This window comes from Argopecten irradians, chromosome 16 (assembly GCF_041381155.1).
Source record: "Argopecten irradians isolate NY chromosome 16, Ai_NY, whole genome shotgun sequence".
Taxonomy (NCBI): Eukaryota; Metazoa; Mollusca; class Bivalvia; order Pectinida; family Pectinidae; genus Argopecten; species Argopecten irradians.
This window is the reverse complement of record NC_091149.1, coordinates 11122267-11145823: the sequence shown is the minus strand read 5'-3', so window position 1 is coordinate 11145823 and position 23557 is coordinate 11122267. Positions and strand designations below refer to the sequence as shown.

Below are 23557 nucleotides of genomic sequence, written 5' to 3'. Positions count from 1 at the left end.
ATAAAAATAAACTACACTTTACATTATGTCAGTATCATTTTCTTTGAATTGTTCTTATCCTCTTCTATCTAACATTTCTATCTATGCAGGGGTAACTGTTATATTTCGGACATTTTCGATGCATGGGGGTATTATTTGTTTCCGGCATGGTGCAGTGAAATGTTGCTATAAAAATAGCAATGGCCCCACTATGAAATGGACACAGAACGCTACCATACGGCAGGCTCCCAAAACATGGAGCATACACGCAACATATCTCTAACAGGGGAGACTGTCCTTAAATGACCAATGCTGTTAAAATAGCTTTAATCCTAATACCTCTGTCTGTAATTGTGAGACGCCACCAAAACACATATTTCACCGTCATCAGACAGGGCAGCGTTTTGTTTTTTTCCTGTATTTTGTGTAAAGTAACTTCAGGAAAACTATGAAATCAGGTATCACTATTAACGATAAAGCAGTGGCTATAATGATGACACCAGACAGGCCAATAACAGCTGAGGAGGTGCGTCCATCATAGGCACTAATTTTTGTTCGCTTATACAATGAGAGTGTAGACGTCTTGAGAAGTAGTTCCCGTTTTAGGAATTCAAGCAGACATGGAAGATCGCCTTCCGGGCATGTTTGATTTGTCCTTTTGTAAAAACAAGCACAACAGCTGGTGTTAACATGTTGAGATGGGACGGTTATGTAGTAAGGATCTGCTGTTTCAACAATTGCTACAGCTGTAGTCATGTCTGAATTTTGTGGCTTGTTGGACGTCTCAGTGTTTGTGGATGGAGTGGTCGTCAGTTCAGTGGTAGTAGCTGGAGTGGTCGTCAGTTCAGTGGTAGTAGCTGGAGTGGTCGTAATTATGCTGGTTGATGTTATCGTAGTTAAAGCCTTTGTTGTTGTTTCTGAAATTTATTCCACAAAATATTTTCATGAAGTGAATTGAATAAAATAAAACTTCTTCAATATTTATCATGCTGTGTTTATATTGCCCTTGTTGAACAATATAGTTTTTAGATTATCCCTCGGATTCCCTGAAAAAATCGAGGCTTTAGCTGTAATATTCCACCTCAAAATACCTCTAGACAGATAATGGTGTCGTTTGTAGAAGTATTGTAGGCCGGGTACGTATATTCGTTCTTATCTTGACTTATGTAATCAACTAAACTCCAGTGCTCATTTTGTTTGATTATTATTACTACATGTAACATGTACCAGTATTGATGGATATGACATTAAATGCTTTCAAGCAACATTTTTATAATTTTCAATTGTTAAATGGAACACAGATGTGTTAATGTGCAATTGTGTTTCTATTATATTTGAATTTTATATTTTCGCTTTTAGTCCGAGATGTAGCTACGGTTCTGAGCCATAACTTGAATATTTATTTGTATTTAAAAATTATCTGTGATCTATTTATTTTTCATTTATAACATTTTGTAATGTAGTAAACGATGTAGTTAAGATTAGGTTTCTGCATATTTGCATTCAATTTTCAATATCTGTAAACATGTCTTATACTTAATTATATCGTTTATGATCTTTAATGCATATCTATAAATAGATAATATTGATTGATATATTTAAACCTATCTCGAACCTATTTTAAAACCATCAAATAAACATATTTAACATGATACCGTATCGTCTCTTATTTTCGCGGGGATGATATGTTCACGCTTTCGCGGCACATTGCTATAATCGCGAAATTTTGATCCGCGCAATAATAAGAAATAGCTTAATGGTATATACCTTTAAAATTCATATTGCGAAAATCTAAATTCGATAAAATTTGATATTCAAGTTTTAAGATCAAAATTTTGGCCCACGGAAAAAACGGCTATATGATATGTGGTGTTATAACAAGGGGAAGATACAAAAGTCTCAGATTGGTGAACTTTCCATACATACTAGAAGCTGGATTCAAGGGAAACATGAAAGAAATCCGTATTTTAAAAAAGAGTCAGAAGATGACCATATTTATTTGCACATTATTCTTTCCCTGGACAGTTGTGGTATTATGATTTAAAGAGAAGATCTTACATGAATGGCTATGTGATATGAAATTTATCAAACGAGTTCAATAATTTGATATGCCTTGAGCCTTCAGGCGAGTGGCATATTAAATTATTTAACAAGTCTGATAAATTTCATATCCCATAGTCACAAATGAAAGATTCTATTTATCATATAACTTCTATAAATAGAAATATAAGCAAAACTTTAAATTTTGTCTCTATATAAAACAGTAGAAAATCCGGCACGTATGTGACGTTCCCGTCTACTGAGACAATCGTGCAACGTCATATATATATTAAGACATCAACACTACCTGTGACGTCATAATAGTGTTATTACACATGTGTCTTACGATATTTATGACATGGCCGTATGACATGGCTGGACAAGCAATTTATGTGATAAATCATATTCTGGAAGAATACCACTTTTAATAAACGGAATTCGGGTCTGGTTCCTAGTTCCGTTTAAGTTAAACGGAATTTGGGTCTGGTTCCTAGTTCCGTTTAAGTTAAACGGAATTCGCGTCTGGTTCCTAGTTCCGTTTATCAAACGGAAATAGGAAATAAGAACTCACATCCAATTCAACCCTCCCTGAAACTGTTATTCTTGTCTTCAGTTTGCATTTTCCCTTGTTTATCGTCTGATATAAAAACACATGGTAGACAATGGAGATTAGATAAAAGATAACACAACGTGAAATAAAGATATCATACCCGAGATGGAACCCCTCTCTATTTCATAGTGACTTACCTTCCATCATACATGTATAGTTGACCTCGAGGTATTTGTAGGTATTCGGGCAGGGATCGGTAAAAAGGTTATTCAAAGCTTCCAATCGACATATTGGCCTTCCATTACATCTAGAGCGGATTTCGTCTACGCCATCTGTACCACATCCAACGTTTGCCATATATGGATGAGGACAGGTAACGCTATCAAATCGTCCGTATCTAGCGCTGTGTATTAATATCCTCCTATTGCTACAATTTATTGTTTTTTCATTACCCTCACAGACATGTTGGACTTCAAGCCCTGGAATAAACAAAACAGTCTTAATTACAAATATGCAAACTTTAGTTAAACATATGGAAGTTCTTAATATTTATAAAAAAAACTAAAACACATTTTAATTCATTCGGTCAGTAGCTATGCTCATACTGTCTGTGGTCAATAAGTCGTAAGGAATGTAGTTTATGGGATCATCACAGTAATGATTTTACATGTTTGAGATCGCTTTTCGTCAAGATACACCACTTCATCACTCACAATTACCTGGTTATTGTAATGGTAGTAGAGTGAATCCTGACTTTAAAGACAGGCTGTGGGGCTGAGCAAATGTGTCGGATAAGACAGGTGTCGGTAAAGTCAGTGTTGATAATATGTCGAATAAGACAGGTATAGGTAAAATTAGTGTTGGTAATATGTCGGAAACGACAGGTGTCAGTAAAGTCAGTGTTGGTAATATGTCGAATAAGACAGGTATCGGTGAAGTCAGTGTTGGTAATATTTCGTATATGACAGGTGTCGGTAAAGTCAACGTTTGTAAAATGTCGTATAAGATAGGTGTCAGTACAGTCGGTGTTTGTAATATGTCGGATAAGACAGGTGTCGGTACAGTCAGTGTTTGTAATATGTCGGATAAGACAGGTGTCGGTTAAGTCAGTGTTGATAATATTTCGTAAATGACAAGTGAGTATTTTGTTGCAGTTACAAAAGTTACTTACTTTACAAAATTACCACCATTGAAAAGTTTGAGCTTCTTATTTTAATTCAAGAAAAAAATCTTTAAAATAATTAATTGCGTACCGAAAAAAAAATTATGGCACTATACCCTACATGGAATTAAGTTCTGATTATGCATGCACCAAAAGCAAACTGAATTATTTTTATGCATTTTTGTGTTCATTAGACACCTATAAATACGATTATACATCAGTTATTGTTCAAATGATGGGTACTGTTTATGCTTTGTCGGCGGTGGAGCATCTTTAATATTTTATATTAACCAAACGATGTAGTTTTGAAAATTCATATATTGTTATACAATGTAACACGATTAACATACTGGTAATTTCATAAATGTAGAAGAACTAAATATAACATATTGTTGTTGTACAGTATTTTATCATATCAATTACCAGTTGATCTCCTTATCAGAAAAACACAACCAACAAACAAACAACAAACAAACAAAACAAACAGAACGCCAAACTGACTAAAGAGCTATTATTTATTGTATTAAGCAAATATTGAATTTTATAGATTTGATTATTCTATAAGACATTACACTCACGCTACAAGCAATAATTTTAAAATTTAATTTTTAATTTCGTTTTCGGTTTAATGCAGAACGCATTTAAATCAGCCCATACAATATTACTGAAATTGGTAAACACAAACTTTGATTGGTGGTGAACAAACAAAATAATTATTTTTGATTGGCTAATTTTTTTTTCAATTATTCATTTACGATGAACGTTTCCGGGTTGGGTTGTATTACTTTCACGTTTTACTATAGAGAAGTAATAACATCCTGTCAACAATCACTCGTCAGTGCCAAAACTAACCCACACACTACGTATACATTGTAAACAAATGATTAATATATTGTTTACTATTTGATGAACCTAAAAATGCTTCGGGCGTGTTGATAACACGTGATTAATTTGATCGTTTTTATTCAAATGCAACCAACAATAAACTGTTTTCAGAGATCATCATGTGGATTTTTTTATAGATGATAAAATATTAATTCAAAACTGGTCATTGAGGGCCTAAGGTAGAGGTCTCATTTAAAAACACGCTATTCATACATGTAACTGTCAACAAAACGTCAAGTTAGATTCGACACCGATATTGGTAGTATTTGTAAATGTTGTAAAAAATTAAGTTATATTAAAGAATATTTATAACGATTTCTTTATAACTTTGGTAGAGCGGTTGTTGAAAGTCGATACTAATAAACATGCCTTCAATTTAAACTGGTCGCCATAAAAGTTACGATTATTTTCAAACGGAAGTCGGGAATTCGGACAGACATTACGTTGTTACGGTAGTCAAATGACGTTCTCGGCAACGACGTTACAATGTCGGTCAACTTCGGCTTGTTTGACTAAGTGGGACCCACCTAGCGATATCCACTATTTATTTGATTCATATCAATAATTTCCGAATTCTTATCGCTCATGTTGACTTCGATTTAGTCCTGTCTCTGCATGATTTACAACGGATTGTTTTTTTTTAAATATTCTTCTGAATCATGAAGAAAATTAGACAAATACGGATATTTTCGAATTTAAGATATGTAAATATGAAAAAAAAAATAAAACCATAAAGTAAAGTAAAAAAAATGTAAATCAAATGCAAAAAAAGAGTCGAGATTAAATATTACTGATATTCATAAAGCAACATAAAATATTCTTTTGAACACATTTGTTTTTTCGCTTCCATTTACAAAAGATCATCACTACTAGTTCCGCCAAAGTTTCGCGATTATTAAGTTGTAGTTTTGTGAGCATAACGTCATATTTCTATACAAAACTATGACGTCATCTGTGTGCACAAAAATAGTGATATTACAATCAAAATGATATTTTCACTGGAGTTACACTTTATACCTCACCAACATCCTCGAATTTACATAGTTCTCATTATTTGAGCAAAAGCAAAACTTTTAAAACATTAAACTAAAATACAAAACACGCAAAATTTATAAGCAAAACAAGGTCCAGTTTTATCAACATTCCTTATATTTTATGAATTCCTTAACTACACATTTTCGATAGGAAAGCATAACATTAGTTATCGGGAATAAATCTTAAGTAAATGTACTTTCCTTAACTTCGCAAGTGTTTTCTTAAGGATAATATGAAATTTCTTCTAGCCTAGGAATAATTTCGACACAGGTTACATAACAGATTCTCATATCAACCCAAAAATGTATATACCATCAAGGATAATTGTAATCAATATTCCTAAGCTCTTTAAATTGAACAGTCGGGCAAGGATGGCTAAAGTCGGTAAAAATGGTGTGAATGTATCCAGTTTAATTTCTTATGAAATGGAAAAATAAAATCTCTCGTCAAAATCTGTCTGCGTACGAAGAAATTAATTTAAAGTATGGAAATTCTAAAACGTCCTCCTGGCTGACTATGTCCGTGGTTACATTTCCACGCAGCATCGCTTTCAATGCTTTCAACTTTTCTTTATTTCAATGGTCATAACTGGGAAACTAAGCAGAACTTGGCCGTCGTATTAATATGTTAGAACTTTTGGAAGGCCAATGAACGCATTTAGACTGGTTTTCTTTGCCCGACTATTCACTTTAAGAATGGATATGCTTTGGATATGCTTTGTTCTTGATGGAGCTCCTAGCCTGTGATCTAGTTATACTCTATCTATCTTTTAAGTCTATTGTTTGAAAGCTGAATTAGTTCAGAAGTCCATTTTCTTTCATACCTGCGGGTGTAATACTGGCTGGTACAGGGCAATACACTCATGCCGTCTGAGGCTGTATTGCATGGCTACCCATGCAATAAAGCCTCGTGACGTCACGGCGTCAACACAATTTCTATTTCCTCGGTAACATTTAAACATTTTTTCAACAAACGTGACTGGTTTTACCATAAAAGATGCAAACAACGGATTTTTTGTTGAAAATATCATGTTATTTTTCATGTATAAAAAATTAACTTTCAATCGTGGATTTCTTTGAATTTATTTCAAAATGGCGGAATATTATAGTTGTAAAATTGCAATAAAACGTCGAGGTATGAAAGAAAAATACTCCTTCATAAGTGGATAGGAAGGATAAGAATATTCTACTCTCGGGTTCACAAATTGTTTTATATGTGGATATGGACGATAAGGATATATTGACCAGGGTTTTGAGATCCCGAGGATAAAATACCTCTACCCTTCATATCAACGTATGAAATAACTCGACGTTTTATTGCAATTCTCATTACATTGATTTTCCGCCATTTTGTGATCAATTCGAAAGAAAACGGGACTGCAAGTCAATTCCCCATACATGAAAATTGCTTAATATTTTCAGTTCAATAACCGTTGTTTCGCCTTGTTTCTGAAAACAAACAAAAATGTTAAAAAAATTGTTAACGCTATGACGTCACAAGGCTTTAATGTGTTGGTAGCCTTGCAATGCAGCCTCAGGCGACATGAGTGTATTGTCCTGGACCAGTCAGTATTACACGTGTAGGTAGTATTGTAGGTATGAACGAATTTTTTTTTTTGTTTTTTTGTTGTTGTTAATATTCATATTGATCCATTCCAATATCAACAAGCAATCACTGACAATTATACTTAGGTTATAGTGAAAACAGTTCGAGTTCGTGTGAACTGAAAAAAATAAAGGCAAATTGCCTGCAGCGCTTTAACACTCCTGTGGATTCTTCAGACAGTGTTTTAACATACGCTTCCGTGAGTTATGTTCAGGCAATGTTTTGGCAAAACATTGTCTGAAAAACTCTGAAACGTGTAGTGCAGGCAACATATCCATGGAATTTTGTTTCTTCCATTTGTATTCACAGAAGGTTTTTATCTTTAATTTATATTTTGTCACAGATACTTGATATTTTTATAACGTAGATATTCCTTCTTTCTTGATGAATAATAGTTTTATTCCATCGAAACTGTGATATTTTTCTTCGCACCACGAACAAGTTTCCATCTCACGAGATGAAACATAATTGTTATTCGTCAAGAAACAAGGAATTATAAATTCATTACATTTTTACGTCTCTTAACCATCGTTGACCTCTCGATGGTAGGCTAAAGTCCCCCTAGATGAGAAAAATCCCATCAATTTTTTTTAATTTTTTTTTTTTTTTGGGGGGGGGGCAACAGCTTCACATTCTTTCGCCGTGTCTGAACTTGCTAGATTATTACGACGGGTGTCCAAACTATACCAAATGATATATCAATACAGGTTTGAATATATATGTACATGTACGTGTGTACGGACAAATGAAGAAAAGTTGCATTGTTAATGTTTCTATTTATCTAGTTGGGCTACAATATTAAAATGTACATTCCGATGACGTCGCTTTGTTTATATGTTGTGTCAGCAACGTTGTGTTGTCCGCTTGTAACATTTGCGTTGCTTGCAAATGGATAAGATATGGCAGGAGTCATTGAGTTGAATAATTGTTTGCTTGCCTGATTAACTTAACGTCCTATTAACAGCCAGGGTCGTGTAAGGACGGCCTCCCATGTGTGCGGTGTATAGCATGTATGTAGTGCTCAGTGAGAGTTTGGGAGACTGCGGTATATTCGTGCTGTGTTCTCTTCTATATTGGAACTCTTGCCATTTTTATAGTGTTATATCACTGAAGCATGCCGCTTAAGACACCAAGCAACCTACCCCATCCGGTCACATTATACTGACAACGGCCGAACCAGTCGTCCCACTCCCTTTATGAAGAGATGGATAAGTTTAACCAAAACGACATATTTCTTGTAAGACGATACAGCTTAGGGAACCGATAAGTCCTGTTCACTATCCACATTTGCCGAACTGTATGAGATCCGGAAATAGCGATTGCCGAAACGAGAGAGTAAAATGCGATAAAATGACAGCGATATTTGAAGTTACTTTTAATGATTTTAAAGACTTACATAATTTTAAATTAGTTACATAGGTTCCTGAATATTTGCCACCGTATGATGCGATGAATATTTTTACTGTAATCCGATTTTCTTTCGCGTGTGATTTACTTTGGGGAATTTCGTTATCAAGATAAATTCTCCAAGTTTATCTCTGCTTCAGTGTAGGTCAAGGAATGAAAAATCATGGATTTATAACGATCTCTGTGTGTTAGTTTTGAAAAACTCGTCGAAAACAATTTTCACTACCGGTAGAGTCGCAGTATGATTTACAGCCATAATCCCTATACACTAAACAGTATAATTTACACAAGTAGGTCGGTAAGAATACCAAAGACCAGAAAAGAAAAATAAACACTGCCGAAGGTAGAGCCGAACGGAAGGTGAAGGCAGATGAAGCAAACGGACAGGATTCAGGAGGTTCACCCCATACAAATGGAGGCGAACAAATCACCCATCATCTGCATCGAACGCACCGACATAGACCTGCTTGAAACGGAACATTTTACAACAAAAAGCCAGGACTATGTTTTCAGTGTGACACAGAACACTGGAGCGTTGTTTGTCCGACCACAAAAGTACTTGCTAAAGCTGGCGTATTTTGAAACTTTTAAAATTAAAAAAAAAATCCATATTCAACAACCGCTCTTGTGTGACCTCTATATACTGTAGTTGTGTAGGGGGTGTAAGACAGCTCACACTCGCTAGACAATAACGTGACGTCATCGATACATGCAGCGTAGCCGCGTCGTGCATTGTCGATCACGTAATCAATTTTGACGCATAACGACGTACCTGTGATAATGACGCAATGAAAAGCCTGGAAAGCAATGAGAATTTCGGATTTTTCCTATTTAGTATGGGAGAAAAAGAATCAAACATGGATCTGTCAAGTGGACAGGGATTGCTCCCATACTTCACAGGGATATCCCGCGGTTGCTAGGGAAAAGATAACTCTATCTTACACAGGGGGGTGTAAGACAGCTCACACGCGCTAGACAATTACGTTACGTCATAATAAAAGCGGCGTAACCGCGGCGTGCATTGTAGATGAATTAATTTTGACACATAACGACGTTCCTGTCGCAACGAAACAGCTAGAAAAAACAGGAATTTCGTGTTTTTTCTCTACTAAGTATGGGAGAAAAATTATCAAACATGGTTCTGTCAAGTGGACAGGGATATCTCAACCCTCGTGAAAGATATTGGCCGTCAACCCAAGGCTTGACCAGCCAAAATCGTTCACTCGGGTTGAGATATCCCTGTCCACTTGACAGACCCATGTAAGATTATATTAATCCTGTTTAAATTAAGAACACCTATTGGCATTGACATAACTTAGGGAGGTAGCCGACCACAAGGTACGATAATCGCATTGATTTTATCTATTTTTGTGTGAACAATCGTTGTTACTGGAATAATGTTATTTTTATCATTGATTGGTCTTCAAAAACATTACTAATTTTGCATCCATCTTATAATGCAACAATAATAAAATGGCACAAACATGTCCTTTGCTTAAACATAAATTACACAACAGACATTATGCACATTAAATTTCCTTTTTTTACGCCTTATATGTATATGTAAATGAAAACATACTAGTATATTTTACTTTATAATTAGTTACTAATAACATTACAAAATGTTAATGAAGTTGTAGACCGTAAGTTGAATGTATGGTCTGACCATATTAATTCATTTCACCGCATTTTAGATGTAAATATAATGATTTGTGATAGTCCTGCTCTTTCAGCTCTTGTTTGTATTTATAAAACTATTAAAAGCTCTTTTTGATTCGTGAGTATGAAAAATACGACACCTATATATATAATTTTGATACTTAGCAGCCATTCACAGACAAGTCAAATAACCGTAAACTTCATAAATCAAAGACAATAGTGATATGAATAAAATTAAATTATACAAATACAATCACAAAATGATGCCATGTATATGAAATTACATACAATCAAAACCGTTTTCAAAATAAAAGAATAGATATAAAAACAATTATATACATCGACAAATCGATCTTAAGAAACCTCATCATGCTTTTTTATGTCCAACCGTTGTATCAAAATAACATGTACATGTAATACTAAACTCGTTACATAACATCAAGGATAGCATTTTATAGAATATGTCAGACAAGCATGTTATTCTTATTTCAATTTTTACCTACCTGCAGTCAGAGCGATAAAGGATATCCCACTCTCAAGAAATAATAAAATTATCGACTTCATGCTTTTTTGTTTACAACAAATTGTCGAAACAAATTGTCAGATTGAAAGTCACTAGTGTTGACTTTTGCTAACTCGGTAACCGGCGATCACAATGGTAATGCCTGCACATCAATGTGTATAAGGACGTGGCTATTACTATTGACGGTATGATAGATATATAAGCCATACAGCATATGAGGTATCGATCGATATGCACCAGGGTCGTAACAGATGAATTACATAACCATATATCTAGTGATTTTGGCGAATAAAACAAAATCTGGTTGTACCAAGAAAACCTAGAAAATTTAATTTTAATTGATGAAAACTACATGATTAGTTATTTAGGAGTAAAAACATATTTTTGTTTTTTATTTTATGTAACTAGAATGGATAGTGTACTTTATATCAAACACGAATCGATTTACGATGCTACGCTTTTGCAGTTAATCAATAATATTTTGATTTGAAACAATGTTCTATTTAGATAATTACGCAAACTGATCTATTAAAAGGTTTCTATAGCTAGTATAGCAAATCCCAAAAGTTTAGAAACATTATGATCAGTGCGCATGTCACTTGTTACGTCAGTCGTTGTTATCTGCCATGTAAGCATGCCGTTATTTCAAATATCCGTTTCGAACAAAACTAACTTACCTGTACATCTGGAAGTCGTCTAAACTGTTTTGTGGCACTTTTTTGAAGATTGTAAAACTATTCTATGGCGTTTGTAAGGAATTTTGGTTTCAATGCCACCTTCAGTAATGGTTGGATCAGCTCATGCCTTTTCATGTCAAAACGCTCCATTATTAGTTGAAGAAATGTTAACAAATTTGTCTGTAACATTGATAAATGACTTTTTTTCAGACACAGTAATCTGAGAAATATAAATAGTATAAATATTTCATAGTTCCGCTTTCTGGCATTGGTTTTTTCAGGATTCTCTGGATTCACGGTGAGATGACTAAAGCTTTCTGATGACAGCCCTAAACAAGATTTACATCAATCATTAATAATGGTTGTTTTTCTTCTGTTAATTTTAAAAAAGAGCCTTTTGTACGATCTTCTACACATTTAAAAAGAAACGTCTTGATTTCCTTCTGATCCCCTCAAACACCCTAACTCCATTCACTTCCCGTTCCCTATGGTACTTTCAGATCTTTTCCAAGATTTACTTTAATTGATTTTCACGGTTTTGCCGAATCCTTCTATTTTTGATAGTTTTTTTTCTAAAGTCACAGTGCACATTTTACGATTAAATTTAAAATAGTTAACAATAGTCAGATTAGATATGTCAACTTAATGCTTTACATATATTTTACTACATTGATACATGCAAAAATATGTTATAAGTAAACATTTCTCCAATGTCAAATTTCTCTATTATTACAAAAAATGACCTTTTTTGCTATTTCTTACCACATTTCCAACGATGTGAGTCACTTGAAAACGTAATATCCTAGCACAAGTCAAATTAACCCGCTTTCACATTTCATGCAATATTTACCTTGAAAAATTAATGATAATCCAATCTCGATAAGCCAAAGTATGAATGTTTTCAAATTTTCACTTTTCTTATTTAATCCTTCAATCGAATCATCATCCATCATAATCAGCACGTGTACTGTGTGAAATCGCCCATGGTGCATGCTCAAGTGACAACCATTTTTGACCACTCGCTCACACGATCTCTCTATATATAGATCACAGTCGATCAAATCATGGTATTTCTCGTAATAATCGCCTCTGCTTTGCTAGATGGGTTTCGCCTTTTTGATGTCTTGCAAATTGTGTATGAATTAGAATTAAGATTCGATAACTATACTATGATTAGATAGTCCCCAGTATTCTGTTATTTAAAACATTAACAAGATAAATTCACATTTCAATAAGTTATGAAAGTTAACTCAATTATATTTGATCTATTTATGTCATTGATTTGTTTAATGCTTTAAATCGGCAACTCTTGATATTCTAAAATGTGTCCAAATATGCATGAACATATGCAGTGTTTAATACATAGGGTAAAATATGTAATTTATTATAGTTAGTTATATGGTCCCTCATGAAATTATTTTATCGTTAAGTTAATATAGCATACACGCTCATAGTAAAAGGTTTATTTATATCACACCTACGGGTGTAATACTGGCTAGTCTAGGGCAATACACTCATGCCGCCTGAGGCTGTATTGCATGGCTACCCATGCAATAAAGCCTCGTGACGTCACGGCGTCAAGGAAATTTCTAATTCCTCGGTAAAATTTTAACACCTTTTTCACAAACTTGACTGGTTTTACTATAAAAGATGCAAACAACAGATTTTTTTGTTGAAAATGTCACGTATTTTTTCATGTATGAAAAATGACTTTCAGCCGTGAATTTCTTCGAATTTATTTCAAAATGGCGGGACGTTTTAGTTCTAAAATTGCAAAAAATCGTCGAGGTATGAAAGAAAAATACTCTTTCATAAGTGAATATGAAGGATAGGGATATTCTACCCTCGGGATCACAAAATGTTGCAAAACCCTCAGCAAGCCTCGGGTTTTACTACATTTTGTGACCCTCGGGTAGAATATCCCTATCCTTTATATTCACATATGAAAGAGTCTTATATTCTTGCATTAGATCTATATCTTTTTCATTCCATGTTGTTAGATGTAATGAGAACTGAAATATTTATATTGCCACCACACAGAACATGGTAGTTCACAAACGCGAATGACGCAAAGATTTCTAGTTCGTATGTTTTGGGTTTGGTTTTATTACTTTAACGACCAAGGTCATATAAGGACGTACCAGGGGTGTTGGTGGATGAAAGCTGAACTACCCTGAGAAAAATCACCGACCAGCGGTCAGTACCTAGCAACTGTCCATATGGAATTCGAACTTGCGACCCAGAGATTGTGGCAATATGTCGAGACATCTACACAACTCCGGGACCGCGGCATCCAATTTGTATATGTGCATTGATATATAAGTTGTCATATCCTGAAAAAAATATAAATATTTTCACCTACAAATTTTCAAACTATAATAAAATGGTGGTGATAATAGAGAACATTCATGTATCTGATAGATCTGCTATTAGGTGATCACCATATGGTACACCTCGACCCTTACTCTCTATATAGAATGTCTTTATCTGTCCAATATACATATGGACACAGTACATGTAAATCTGGATATGGACACGTTATGCGATAAGAGATATTTACTACCACTTAATCAATTTATAGGCCAATGTTCACAGAATCTAATTATAAATTTAAAGCCATTATTTAAAATAATTCGATTCGCGCTTGTTGTATTGTTTAGTTTTCTTGAGTATTGTTTTATGAAGCCAGGTATTATTGTTAATTTGACGGGAACTATTACATACATATATAATAAAGGATATCCGGTGTAAACCAAAATATTATCCAATGAACTTCGACGTGACATGTATACAATGCACAGTATTTAGATAATGCATGTACATATAAATCAATGATAATTGATCTTATTACTATTAAACGTTATCATGACCATGTATTTGTAAGTCTAATCGTTATGTGTGAAACAAGCGAAAACAGTAAGTACATTGAGAGTTCGTGCTTACACAAATACAAACTGTTTCGCGGATTTGTTATTGAATGGAATAATCATTGATATTAATTTTGCAAAAAATATGGAAGATATATTTTCTCGGAGATAAATTTTCGCATTTACCTTGATCACGAAATTCACGAAAATAAATCGTACGCGAAAGAGGTTTTAGGTCTACAGTTTGTGCTATCGTTCATATCAGTAGGATTGTTATTTATGTTCTGTCTTATCGTAAACGGTATATCTATAGCTCTTAGATTAACACTGCACTGTCGATATTTGTTTGTATAACTACAGTGTTAAATAACAATTGGTTTGATGTAGAGTATTAAATTAAGTTAAATATTGTTTTCGTTTTTCATTTTCAGAAATTACTATTTAAGTCGAATTATCGCTCAATAAAAATTTCATCTGCGTGAATATAACTAATGTCTAGCGTTCAACACAATATAACTTCAGAGGCAATTACAGTATTTAGTATATATATGTAATATTCTATATGATATTGTGAAATGTGTATGTTTACAGTGTTTGCAAGAACCTTGATCATTGTCACGTGTCGAATACCCTATACCATACACAACTAGCATGCCTCAGTCGTTACTTAATTAGAATTATTTTAAAGGCGACAATTGATAGCTATCGTCTAGAATTGATAGCAAAACATTATCAAACTGGTGAATATTCACTCGTTGGCATAGCAAAAAATACTAAAACACGTTTTCATCTGACAATACACAACACGATCATTCTGATAATAAAGTACATTTTTATGGATGCTACATGACTAGAACAAATTAATTAATTAATTATTTCCATCATTAATGCTGATGTCGATATGATGTATAAGAATCAATTAAATGTATTTGTCACTTTTGTCTTAAATATGTATTTCACCCTAAAACTTGTCATTAAACAAGGTTCCGTTTTAGGGTACAACGTTTAACGTGTAAACTACAGTCAGGTAATTTAAGGACGACCTCTCCTGTGTGCAATGTGTTGTGGTGCTTTTTATGGACTTCATGATCTTGTATCCCCCATGGGCGTAATGGTGATATGTCTGTTTGTAATAGTGAAATTATTGCATTTGTGATAATACTATCTTATTAACGCCTACCGCCGAAGGCACTCGAACAAACACTGCCCACCCGGTCAAATTAAACTGATAACGGTTACACCAGTCACCTCACTCCATTTATTCTGAGCGCTCGCTAAACAGAAGCAGAAACTACCGATTTTAAAGACTAGGATGTTTTTCGGGCTGGGAACAGAACCCAGGGCCTACCTCACAGGGTTGAACGCTCAAGGTCAGCCAAAGATGTCCTTAGGAAGAAGAAATTTAGATAGGAAGAAAACATCAATATCCTAAATATAGTCGATTTTTACAACCGTGCAAAAGGGACAGTGCATGTATGTACAATTCTAACGCCCGACCTGGATGATTGATGTAGGAAGTGTAAGGTCGGGATAATCTATTAAGTTAGACTGTAAATACAATACTTCCTGGCACGGGTTTTCCATATTATCCTTATGTTAAATGTTCAGAAAGAAAAGGCATCACTGTCTTGGATAAAGAAGTTCAATTGGTCTGTATACATTTTTAACAGTTCAGTAACTAATGAAACGATATCGTCCACATGAGCTTGAAATTCATTGTACTAATTAAGTGGTCTTGACCCCTGATCCAATTATGGTTTGATATATTTATAGTCGAACCCGTTTAATTAAAATTTGGACTTACAAAAATGTTGCTGAATTTGAAAGGAAGTATTATCATTGCCATCACTTTGGATGTATTGAAATATAGTTTTTGCATTCCCCATGGCATTTTTCTTTTGACTTTAACATTTTGAATTCACCGTGGACTTATTGTATTCTTCATTGAATTCAAGATTTCGCTTTCCCCATCGACTTCTTTAAGATCTTGCATTCTCTTTTGGCGTCAATATCGTGTTTTTTACCTGGGCATTCATATTTTAGATTTAGATTTTAGATTTTAGATTTCTGCTGCAACTTCATATTTGTTGAGATAATGTACTGGATTACTTTTCTGGCGGAGTACATCTAGAAGAGTGTTAGGGATTTGTACTCAAACTGACGACAGGGCTCCGGTCATTTTAGGTTTAACGTTGTATTAACAGCCAGGGCCATTTTAGGGAGTGCCATGTTTGTTGGTGGGGGAAAGCCCGAGTACCCGGAGAAAAAACCACCGACCAGAGGTCAGTACCTGATAACTGCCCCACTTGGGTTTCGAACTCGCGACCACAGGTGGAGGGTTTGTGGTAATATATCGAGACATCTTAACCATTCAGGCCACCGCGGTCCTACCGATAGGACCATCTTGAATTCTTTTGTCATAATTATCATTACTTTCCATTCCATTTCTGGGTTCTATGAAGTGGACTGTTAAAATCAATGAGCCATACGTCTTTTGATCTACACCATTTTAGAAATCAGAATCCATTTTAGAATTCCCATTACAAGTCAATGCCGAATTCAAGTGGATGTTAACATCATAAAACTTACTGTGGATATATTTTGATACCTCACTCCAGTGAAAATATCAATTTTGAATTTGATGTTTTCGTTCGCTTTTGACAAATCGGGATGCATTGACAGTGATAATATCATTTTGATTGTTACTTCATTAGTTTGTGTGCGAAAATTATGCCATTTTTGTGTAGAAATTCTGCTCACAAAAAATATGACGTAATTATCACAATATACAATAGCAGAATAACCTTTGGTTGAACTAGTAGTGATGGTCACCTGTTAATGTTACAAATACAATATTCTTTGTTTGTTGATGACTACCGGTAATATTTCGTTTCATCAGGTGGAAAATTTGATGTTTTTGACTTGTGCTTCGCACTCGCGGAAAAAGTTAGTTTTCACCTCACTTGATGAAATAAATCTGTTACACATTACGAAACAAGGAATATCCTCTATGTATACCTGTAAATCTCATAGTACAAACAATCCGTTGGTGAGTCACCCATAAGAAGTTGTTGTGACATATGTATGACACATGAAAACTGTCACAATTTAAAATTATTTTGGGTGTGTGTTAGTTTAATGTCCTGTTAAAAGCTAAGGTCACGTAAGGACGTGCTAGTTTGTTAGTGGAAGAAAGCCGGAGTACCCGGAGAAAAACCAACGACGAGCGGTCAGTACCTGGCAACTGCTCCACTTGGGATTCGAACTCGCGACCCAGAGGTGGAGCTAGGCTTGTGATAATATGTCGGGACATCTTAACCACTCGGCCCCTTTAATTATTTTCACTTTAATGTACTGTATATGTATTGTAAGCATTATACGTGTATTGCTCTATTACATTTGTAATAATAAAATCATAAATATATAAAACCTCATATGCCATGTACCTCAAGAGGCATTCATAATATATCGATATTACATTCCATAAGTAATCGTCAGATTTCTTTCTCAGTACATACGTTCTTGTCGCGTATCGATTACTCTTGATGATATAATCTGCATGCTTTATGAGTTATATATATCACAAGCAACAGAAGGTAATTATAATTTTATATATGAAATCATAAAAGCAATTTAAAATCCAATACAGCAATATTCAGTTTTTGCATATAACAGAGTTAGCTCCCTTCCGGGTAGGTATCTATTGTGATGCATTATTTTGTGGACGCAATATTCACGTCGTTTTCTCCGAAAAGAATTAAATTACGCTCACAAACAGATGACGTCACGATAATTGTCTACTCGCAAAGGGCAGATAACTCTGTTATATGCAAATATAGAATACTAGGCAATATTACAATTAGGTTATTTTTTTCATTGTCATGCCATTTTCAGAATGATTTCATTTCATTGATAAGTTAAATGGCGGGGAGAGAATCCCATTAAGGACGACCACTCATGTATGCAGTGTGATTTGGGAGGCTGTGATATATTCGTTATAATGGTACTCCTGTCAATTTTATAGTGCTACCCCACTGAAGCATACCACCAAAGACACCATACAACCCGCCCCACCTGGTCACATTATACTGTCAACGGGAAAACCAGTCGTCCTCGTCCCTAATGCTGAGTGCTAAGCTAGAGAACACAACTACCAGTTTTATAGAGTATAATGTGTCTTGGCCAGGAGACAGAAAGGGCCTATCTCACAGGTTTTCATAATTCAGCATTCGAAGCAACCAAAATTGGGGATTAGCTATTCATGTAAATTGAAGAGGAATTCATATGCAAATAAGTTTCTTTTGAATGATTCAACTTAGGTCAGTTTGTTGTATATATCAAATCAATTGTATTCACTGAATTAAACAATAAATGTTTTATTAAAATTATAATAATTATTATTGTAGAGTGTAACTATTATAACTTGTAGGAAAAAGTTTTATCCTTAAAATTCGTGTATTCAAAAAAAGAATGTCATTGACAATTGTCGTGTGCGAGTTTTGATTAGATTAATTTGTATGAGTAACTTCACCTCTCTGTAAAACTTCAAAAAGCCTTCTATTTCCCTGTCTGGGATATTTTCTTGTAACTAGAACTACCTAGTAAGGTTATAAAATATTTATTAATCAAATCCTAACTGCAGGACATAAAATCTAAATTTGAAATACAAACACTACGATTTATCTATTAATATCAATTATCAAATAAAATGATAATGCAATAGGATTATTTTAAAGAATAAAATTTAGCATTATTGTTTTTCATTTGAAACAACTTTTATTTCCTTTTCTCATTTAAATGACAGCACAGGGACTGATCACAAAAGACATCACTTTCTCACTTGGAAGACTTGGAAGATGTACTTGATTTCAATTTGCCTTGTCTTTCTGTTTTGGATTGATGAATATCTTATTATTCATATAGAATATTATGATCACAGTATTAATTACTCCAATAATAGTTGATGTTTAATATTTTGAACCACTCACTTTGTACATTTTGTAAGCAGAGATCGACACATACTCACTTTGTGAGCAGAGAAAGAGGAAACTTTCGTAAAATATGAATATTAGTTAAAACTAAAATCGCTCCTCATGCAACTGTTCCGTTCTCATGTACGTAATCTCAGACGCTTTCATTAATATAATGATATAAAGTGCCGCCGAAAGCGTAGCGTCAGAGACGGTATGTAAAGTATGTAATGTAATGAGGCATAAAACAATCTCAAACTAGTTCCTAAAATATTAATATGATGTTTTTTCTCCTTTGTACTGGATGTTCCGGACCATCTACATGTACTTTAAACAATAACCGGGCTCGGTTATTCAATGTATGGTTAGCTTAATCACATCATTAGTAAAATGTCCAGTTCTTATTTACTGAGTATATCTTCGGGCAACGCAGCATCAACGAAGATTCTGATAAAATTTCTTCAAATTTGTTTTATCAAAAATTGTGATATCTTGATTTGAAAATTGTTAAGCTTAATAGCGTTTGAACAAATGAGCCCTGATATACAAGCGAAAACAATCTGTGACATTCATTAACATTTCATCAACATCTCCGGAGATTCTAGTAAAATCATTAATGCAAGACGTTGACGTGAAAACCAGGTGATCCCCACATCAATCAGAGTTAGGGTACATACAGACCTGACTATTACAATACAACCTTCACGTGATACCTATGTACCTAGTCCTGACCTGCACGCCCCGTAATCACAGCTCATACATAATGCAGTACTGAAATCAACCTTTATCAATGTCACTTATGGCTTAGAGTTTCCTTTCAATCTTAGTGACTGTATAGTTGTTATAATTTGTGATTTACGGTTTGGAAAATTGTATTTTCGTGAATCATCTTTGAAGCCTTTGGAAACGTGACATAGTTTCATATGTAATTAGATAGGTTTTTGAAAAAAAAATATAAGGTTATAAATATCGCAAAGAGATAAGGAGACCAAGTGATGGGTCGAGCAGTAAAATCTTCTGTTTACATTGTTACGACTCAACAACAATATCGACACGGGTCTGTTGCCGGGAACTGATTTTACTTTTAGTTTATACGCAGTCTACCTTATATTTAAAGATGCCCTGATAAACAATGTTCATCATTTAAACAATAAATGGTGTTTAACCGTTTGTATATATGATGTCAAATTAACACAAGATAAAATGATATAAAATAATTTATTTTGCTTTTGTCCATGCGCAATCAGTACTTCATTCATTATAGGGTATAGTATCATTGATTTTATATGGACGCCATTTATTATTTATATGTTTTTAATTTGAAGTAAAATTAGAAGCTCAAAATGTTCAGTTGTGATAATGGTGTAAAGTAAGTAACTTTTGTCACTGAAGAAAAATTCTACAATATCTGCTCCTGTTTTTTGATAGAGTAAAAAATGTCATTTATCAGCGACAGAGCATCTTAAAGTTAATGGATTTTCCTAAACTTCGCAAAGTGCTTTCGTAAGGATAATCTGAAATTCCTTAAAACACTCTTTGAGTGAATATTAGCAAAATTAAAACCTCCGCCAGAATTAACAACTATGAAGCACCTACTCTAGCAAATATTGCTGGAATATTAGACACTGTTAACACATGCAAAACATGTTTCTCTAGAAAACATATCATCATTTACGTAAATATAAACTCGATCCAGTAAAATAAAATCTGGTGAATACAGAAGATATTTCACCTATGTATGATGACTATAACATGTGTGAAGCTACACAAATGCTCTTCCCACTGGTTCAACTAAGTAAATTTACAGCAACATTTCAGTTGTATCATAGCAATTGCTTTGAGTATTTTAATCATTTTTGTTCCATCCTCATGCAATTATTGATTGAATTATTATATAGTTGTGACAGTAAAAAAACAATCGCATTTCCAGCAGTTACGTAAAATCACATGGCTGCTGTTTCGTGACAGTTAATAGCTCATGACTACAATAGAATTATTATTTTATTTCCAGAGAATTAAAGTTTAATGATATTATTGGACAGATGCATCTGATGCATCATCAAAAATCCGTATATTAAAATTGATTTCTGACATTGTGTTTGTTTGTAAGCCGGTTCTCAGTACTCATTAAACAGTGATAACAATAGATCGCATTTTTCTACACAATGGGGTAGAATCATGTTTCTGGTCCCACACCACCAGTGTCATAATCTAAACAAACATTTTGACGGCTATGATATTAAGTTACAGAATAATTTTTGATTATGATTTTGTTTCTAAATGACGAAGCAATTCCTGGTTTTTTTTTTCATTTTTAATAATTTTTATACCTTGGAATTATTTGTTATTGTTTTGTTTCTAAATGACGAGGCAAATCTTTTTTTCGTTTTTAATAATTTTCATACATTGGAATTTTTTGTCATTTTGGTTTTTGTTTCTAAATGACGAAGCAAATCCTGTTTTTCATTATTTATTTTTTATCTTCTTCAGTCCTAATGACAGGGTACAGGCTTAGTGGCGTTCAGTCACATGATATGGGATTAACCATAAGTCATTTGACAGAACAAGGCTAGTATAGGCTGCGGGCAGTGTGTGGCGTCCTCTGTCCTGGTTGAGGTCGGGCTTGGAGGCGGCGATGTAAAGTGATCGCAGAACCAAATGATTTCGCTATATACGATATGTTAACGTTTGCCACTTCCCAGGTTAAATGGAGTTTTCAAGTCTGGTCACCTGTCACTAATTTTGAAGAATGGCATCTCGCATACCTGTGAATAAAAAGAAATTAAGATTTACCATCTTGCTAAACTTTTATGTGGGGGGTGCCATCTTATGTTGAATTCCGCACCAAAAATTGACCAAAATATTCATGAAATTCCAATATTGATTACCTCCCCCTGTCAGACACACACTTGACAGAATTTTGAAATTTCTTTATATATTTTACATCTACATGTATTGCCCAAACCATACATTAAACATTTGAAACTGATGCGCCCTGAATACCAAATCAGCAGGCTCCGAAATATTCACCTCTCTATGAAATCTTGTGCCCAAAAGGGGATTTCCAGGAATCTATTTTTGGTTTGATTTTGCGGTCCCTTAATGGCCTCCCTAGCACCACGTTGGAACCAGCGTGGATCTAAGTCCAACACTCTAGTGTTGTCTGGTGAAAAATTGTGGGAGTGGTATCTCATATGAGCCTTAACCGGAGACGAATCTCTGTGATGACCAGCCATCCGTTTAAGGAGTGGTCTTTCCGTTTCCCCAACATATGTTGATGGACAGTCAGCACATGATATTATGTATATGGGATCTGACTTGTTCATGATGGCGGTTTTGTCTTTGGGTGCAACCAGCATCCCCCGAATGATATTATGGGGCTTGGTGTGTACTGTAACTCCCTCTTTTCGGATTTTGCGGTCTATGGCCTCCGCAATACCTCCGATCTATGGTAGGGTTATGTGTCCCTTGGCTGGTTGGCACTAGTGTGCCCGTGGTCGTAGTCCTACTACTCGGGAGGTCCCAAGCCCATTTACTATTATATCCCGAATCACTGAGAACTTTGTTCAGGTGATCTTCTTCCTGCGTTTTAGCCTGATGAGTGGAGCATATAGAGTTGGCTCTATGGGTCAGAGCTCTAATAACACCACCCAGTTTGTGTTCTGGAGGTTGATGACTGTCAAATTGGCGATATTAGTCGGTATGTGTGGGTTTAAGGTACTCACTGAACACAAAGAATCCATCGTCATGAAGCCAAATGTACATGTAAAGTACTGGGATAGAGTTGTCCGAAGTATATATTTATATCGACGGTGATATTTATTTCTTGGTTACAGTTGTTACGATGGTCAGTGAAATCGTCTACCACATTGCAATGTATGATGGCCAAGGTATCATTCACGTATCTCCCCCAATACCACTGTCCTCGAAGATCCTCAGAGCCAATTCCTCGAAGTGTTCCATGAAGAGGTTGGCTACGATCGGATTGACTAGAGAGCCCATAGCCGTACTTTCATTTTTTTTCGTTACATTTACTATCAACAACGAAGTAAGTGGTACTTAGGCAAACTTCTAGGAGATCCGTGATCTGTTGGGGGGATAGTATCGTTCGTTCGGCGAGTGTCTGATCCACCTCGAGTCTCTGTCGGATGATACGTAAGCTCTCCTGTACTGGTACACTGTTGAACTGGGCAGTCAT

General features: G+C 34.7%; 1 protein-coding gene across 1 annotated transcript; it reads right to left on the bottom strand.

The window, feature by feature from the left end:
- Nucleotides 1-23557, bottom strand: LOC138310904 (latrophilin Cirl-like). Its single transcript, XM_069252229.1, has 3 exons — nt 23395-23557; nt 2767-3048; nt 1-896 (listed from the first exon to the last, which is right to left on the bottom strand). Exons 1-3 carry the CDS (start codon nt 23555-23557, stop codon nt 367-369), a joined length of 975 nt encoding a protein of 324 aa, XP_069108330.1. The 3' UTR covers nt 1-366.

What these genes read in the sequence shown, in the direction of transcription:
- LOC138310904 (XM_069252229.1), bottom strand. Translation starts at nt 23,557, where the DNA reads ATGACTGCCCAGTTCAACAGTGTACCAGTACAGGAGAGCTTACGTATC. An exon ending in CACTTACTTCGTTGTTGATA is followed by an intron (nt 3,049 to 23,394) that starts GTAAATGTAACG and finishes TGTTTATTCCAG; the next exon opens with GGCTTGAAGTCCAACATGTC. An exon ending in CTATACATGTATGATGGAAG is followed by an intron (nt 897 to 2,766) that starts GTAAGTCACTAT and finishes AATAAATTTCAG; the next exon opens with AAACAACAACAAAGGCTTTA.